We start from the raw sequence: 3,254 nt of genomic DNA, 5'->3' as shown, positions 1-3,254 counted from the left end.
CCAGCATAAGAGGATCTTAGAAAGCCTTTGAGTCTACACAACAATGAAACAGAGAAAGATTCATGTATGAGAATCACTACATTTACTCCATTGTGTACCCCTTGCTGTATTTTCACTTTCATTCCTCTAATCTAGTGTTTTACTTTCCCAGCTGCAAAGTTAGGGTATCTGGTTTCAGCGTAGCTTATTTCTTCTGTAGCCATGTTTCTCAACCTTGGTACTATTGCTATTTTCTACCAGATGATTTTTTGTTGTGGGAGGCTAGCCTGTAACTCTGACTTTCTGCTCATTATGTGTCAGTACCCAATCCTCCACCTCCCCACAATCCCAGGTGTGATAACTGAAAAGGTTTCTAGACATTGCCAAATCCTGAGGTAGAGAAGTGCAGGCGGCAGGGGCCGGAGGGAGGGAGCAGCAAAATCTCCCAGTTGAAAACCACTGCCTAGAATGAAAACACGTTATAAAAATACAGAGAAAGAATAAAGAGTCCGTTTCTGACCAGGATATTTTAAGATGTTTTTAAGCATTCTAGGAGGACCTTTATATTTAGATAGTTTGTAAAATTTTCCTGTACAAGAGAGGTAGCAACTGCAGAACTACATCCATCCTTTCAGACCCAGCATCTGACTTTTGCCTTCACTCTACTTTGCTCTTCTTCTGTAAGTCATCACGTAAAAATTTCAGTTTCTTTTGAATCTCAGTCAGAACACCAATTTTCTGCTCCAAAATGGACAAGGACTGGGCAATGCAAAAGTCAACGTCATAGTTTACTCCATCAGCGGCCTCCTGGATGTTCTGCCACCATTCAGGAGATTCCTTCTGAGAAGGGGCTGCATCCTTCGTTAACGACGTGGATAAGGTGTCAGCTTCTTTGTTCTGTTTCTCCTCCTCTCTCTGTATACAAGGGGTTTTCATAAACTCATTTCTTTGAAGGGACACTTCTGAATTTCTGAGATGTTTTTCCAGCATCTGCGGAGTCTCATGTCCCATAGGATAGAGAAAGCGATGGTAGGACCTTACGTCCATAGTGAGTTCTTTGACTCTGTTTGCGTATCTCAACGTGTTGAGGGTGTTTTCACAAGAGGTCATCCCGGGTGAGATAGTGGCGATCATGCAAGTGGAGGAGTTCTGGCCTATAAAGGAGTCGCGAAGGACCTGCGTGAGCTTGCTGGCTCGGAACGGGGTGTGCGGCTTGTTCTGACCCAGAGCCCGGATGCATTCTTTGAGAGCCAGCAGACTCTTATTAATCTCCGCCCCTTCCAGCTGCCTCTTCCGGTTGGCCTTGGCCGTATCCGCTCCCCGTTCGTTCCCAGCTAAGTCGACAAGGGAAAACTTGCCGTGCAGTTTCCCTCCGGACTTGAGGATGATCTGGAACACCGCGTGGCTCCTGGAGGACTGGGCATTGACCGAGGTCTGCCCGGACGTCCGACAGCTGTTCCCCAGGCCCACGAGGTTCAGCACTTCCTCCACACAGCGCACCTCCCGCTCCTGCAGACCCACCACCTGGATTTGCTGCTGGCCGTCCTCCAGGACTTGCAGTTTCTTCTTCCAGTTCAGCAAATCATACACCTTGCCCCCATAAATCTCAAAGAAGGTCCCGTAGACTTTGAGGTCTAGCTTCTCATAGGTGGAGTTTTTGAGCAAGAGAAAGACATCCTGCGCCACCAGGGCGTAAATACCTTTGGAACAGTCCTGGGCTCTTCCCGAAAAGGCTCCCCCCATGGTGTGCGTTTTCCCACTGCCTGTCTGCCCATAGGCAAAGCAGGTGGCCATGCCCTTCCGGAAGATGGACTCCACCAGCGGCTGTGCGGTGAACTGGTACACTAGTTCGTTGGAGGCGGTGTGGTCAAAGGCATGGTCGAAGCAGAAGATCTGGTTCTCCAGGTAGCGCGTGAGGTCCACCTTTTGCTTGGACTCGTGCACCATGACCACCTTGTCGGAGGGGATAGTGATGATATCCAGGTCCTTCATGGTGGTCTCTTGCTGGTTGAGAGGCCGCTTTCTCACGCACACACAGATCCGGTGGTCTTCTGGGGGCTCCCGGCTGCACATCAGGCTTCTGTCCAGGTGCCTGCGGCACTCTTCGATCATGCACATGATCTCATGGTTGCGATTTCCCGCGTTGACGTCCAGGGCACGCCTGGATCGGATTTCCAGCTGCAGCCGCCTGCGCTGCTCCCGCTGCTTCTGCAGTTTCTCGATTTCCCGTACACAGGGAGACTTTTTCTGCTTCACCAGGCAAGGGTGGCTGGGCACCCCCACCTCCGGGCTGTCCCCTGAGGGGGTTTCGCTTTTCGGGGAGATCCTTGCCATCCACCGCGTGGCTGTACGCTGGTCCCCGATGGCCGAAGATGGCACGAGAGACGCGGGGAGCAAGGGCCTGGCCTGCTTGGGGTGTTTCGCAGAAGCCAGAGCTGGATTCAGCAAGAATATGGTCTCGAGCTCAATCTTTTTGCCTTTCTTGACTCCTTTTTCCACCCACTCTACCGTGACCCACGAGTTCTCCTGGTTAATCTCTGTGACCACAGCGAGGTGGATCCGCTTGTCGCTGCGCTGGATTGCTATGCGGAGGCCCGCTCGGAGCTCCTCGAAGTGCGACCTCAAGAGTTTCAGGGATGAAGGGTGTGGGGCGACTGGGAGACAGAACTGGCTGGCCATGGTGAGTGGTGGAGGTATCAGGGCTCGCCGCCGCCGGGGGCCCTTGGGGTTGGAGAAGCAGGACCCGAGCCCCCCCAAGCCAGCCTGAAGCGCCTGGGACACTGAGCGCTCTTGCGGTTTCCTCCTGCCTTTGTGAGCCTAGGGCGTGCGCTGGCACTGTGGCTCCTCGCGTCACAAAAGGACGGGGCCGGGCAGAGGCAGAGTCCAGGGCTTCTAGGTGAAAGGCAGGGGCGAGGAACCAGGTTTGCAGCGCCAGAGGAGGACAGAGACAGCTGGGATGGAAACTCTGCTCTGCCAATCAAGGTGGGAAGTCGCGGGAAGTGTGTACATTCCCCAGACGTCTGTGCCCAAGCTTTGGAAACATCCCTTCTCCTCTGCAGTCTTGATCCACTCTACTTGATCTAGTAAAACTCCAGAGGGCGGTGTTTTTTTAGTATGAGAACAGCGAAGAATGTCCCTGCAGTTTCTGCTCTCCGGTGATCAGTGGGAACAGAGCAGGTCGAGCTGTTCACAAGGAGAAATTCCACAGGACCGCAAACCTGCCCCCACTACCTTCAAAGTGTGTTAACTGGCCACAACTTAAAGTTATTCCAGCT

At 52.7% G+C, this 3,254-nt stretch overlaps 1 protein-coding gene across 1 annotated transcript; it reads right to left on the bottom strand.

Annotated features, from left to right (window-relative positions):
* Positions 1-506: 506 nt before the first annotated feature.
* On the bottom strand, positions 507-2,779 carry KIF2B (kinesin family member 2B). Its single transcript, XM_002719285.4, has one exon. The coding sequence runs from the start codon at positions 2,656-2,658 to the stop codon at positions 637-639; it is 2,022 nt and encodes a 673-aa protein (XP_002719331.2). The 5' UTR covers positions 2,659-2,779; the 3' UTR covers positions 507-636.
* Positions 2,780-3,254: the final 475 nt, after the last annotated feature.

Source organism: Oryctolagus cuniculus, chromosome 17, assembly GCF_964237555.1.
Source record: "Oryctolagus cuniculus chromosome 17, mOryCun1.1, whole genome shotgun sequence".
Classification (NCBI taxonomy): Eukaryota; Metazoa; Chordata; class Mammalia; order Lagomorpha; family Leporidae; genus Oryctolagus; species Oryctolagus cuniculus.
The sequence above is the reverse complement of the archived record's forward strand: the minus strand, read 5'-3'. Positions and strand labels throughout refer to the sequence as shown.

Bases quoted from the DNA above. Each gene is read 5' to 3' on its own strand.
- KIF2B (XM_002719285.4), bottom strand. From the start codon at position 2,658: ATGGCCAGCCAGTTCTGTCTCCCAGTCGCCCCACACCCTTCATCCCTG.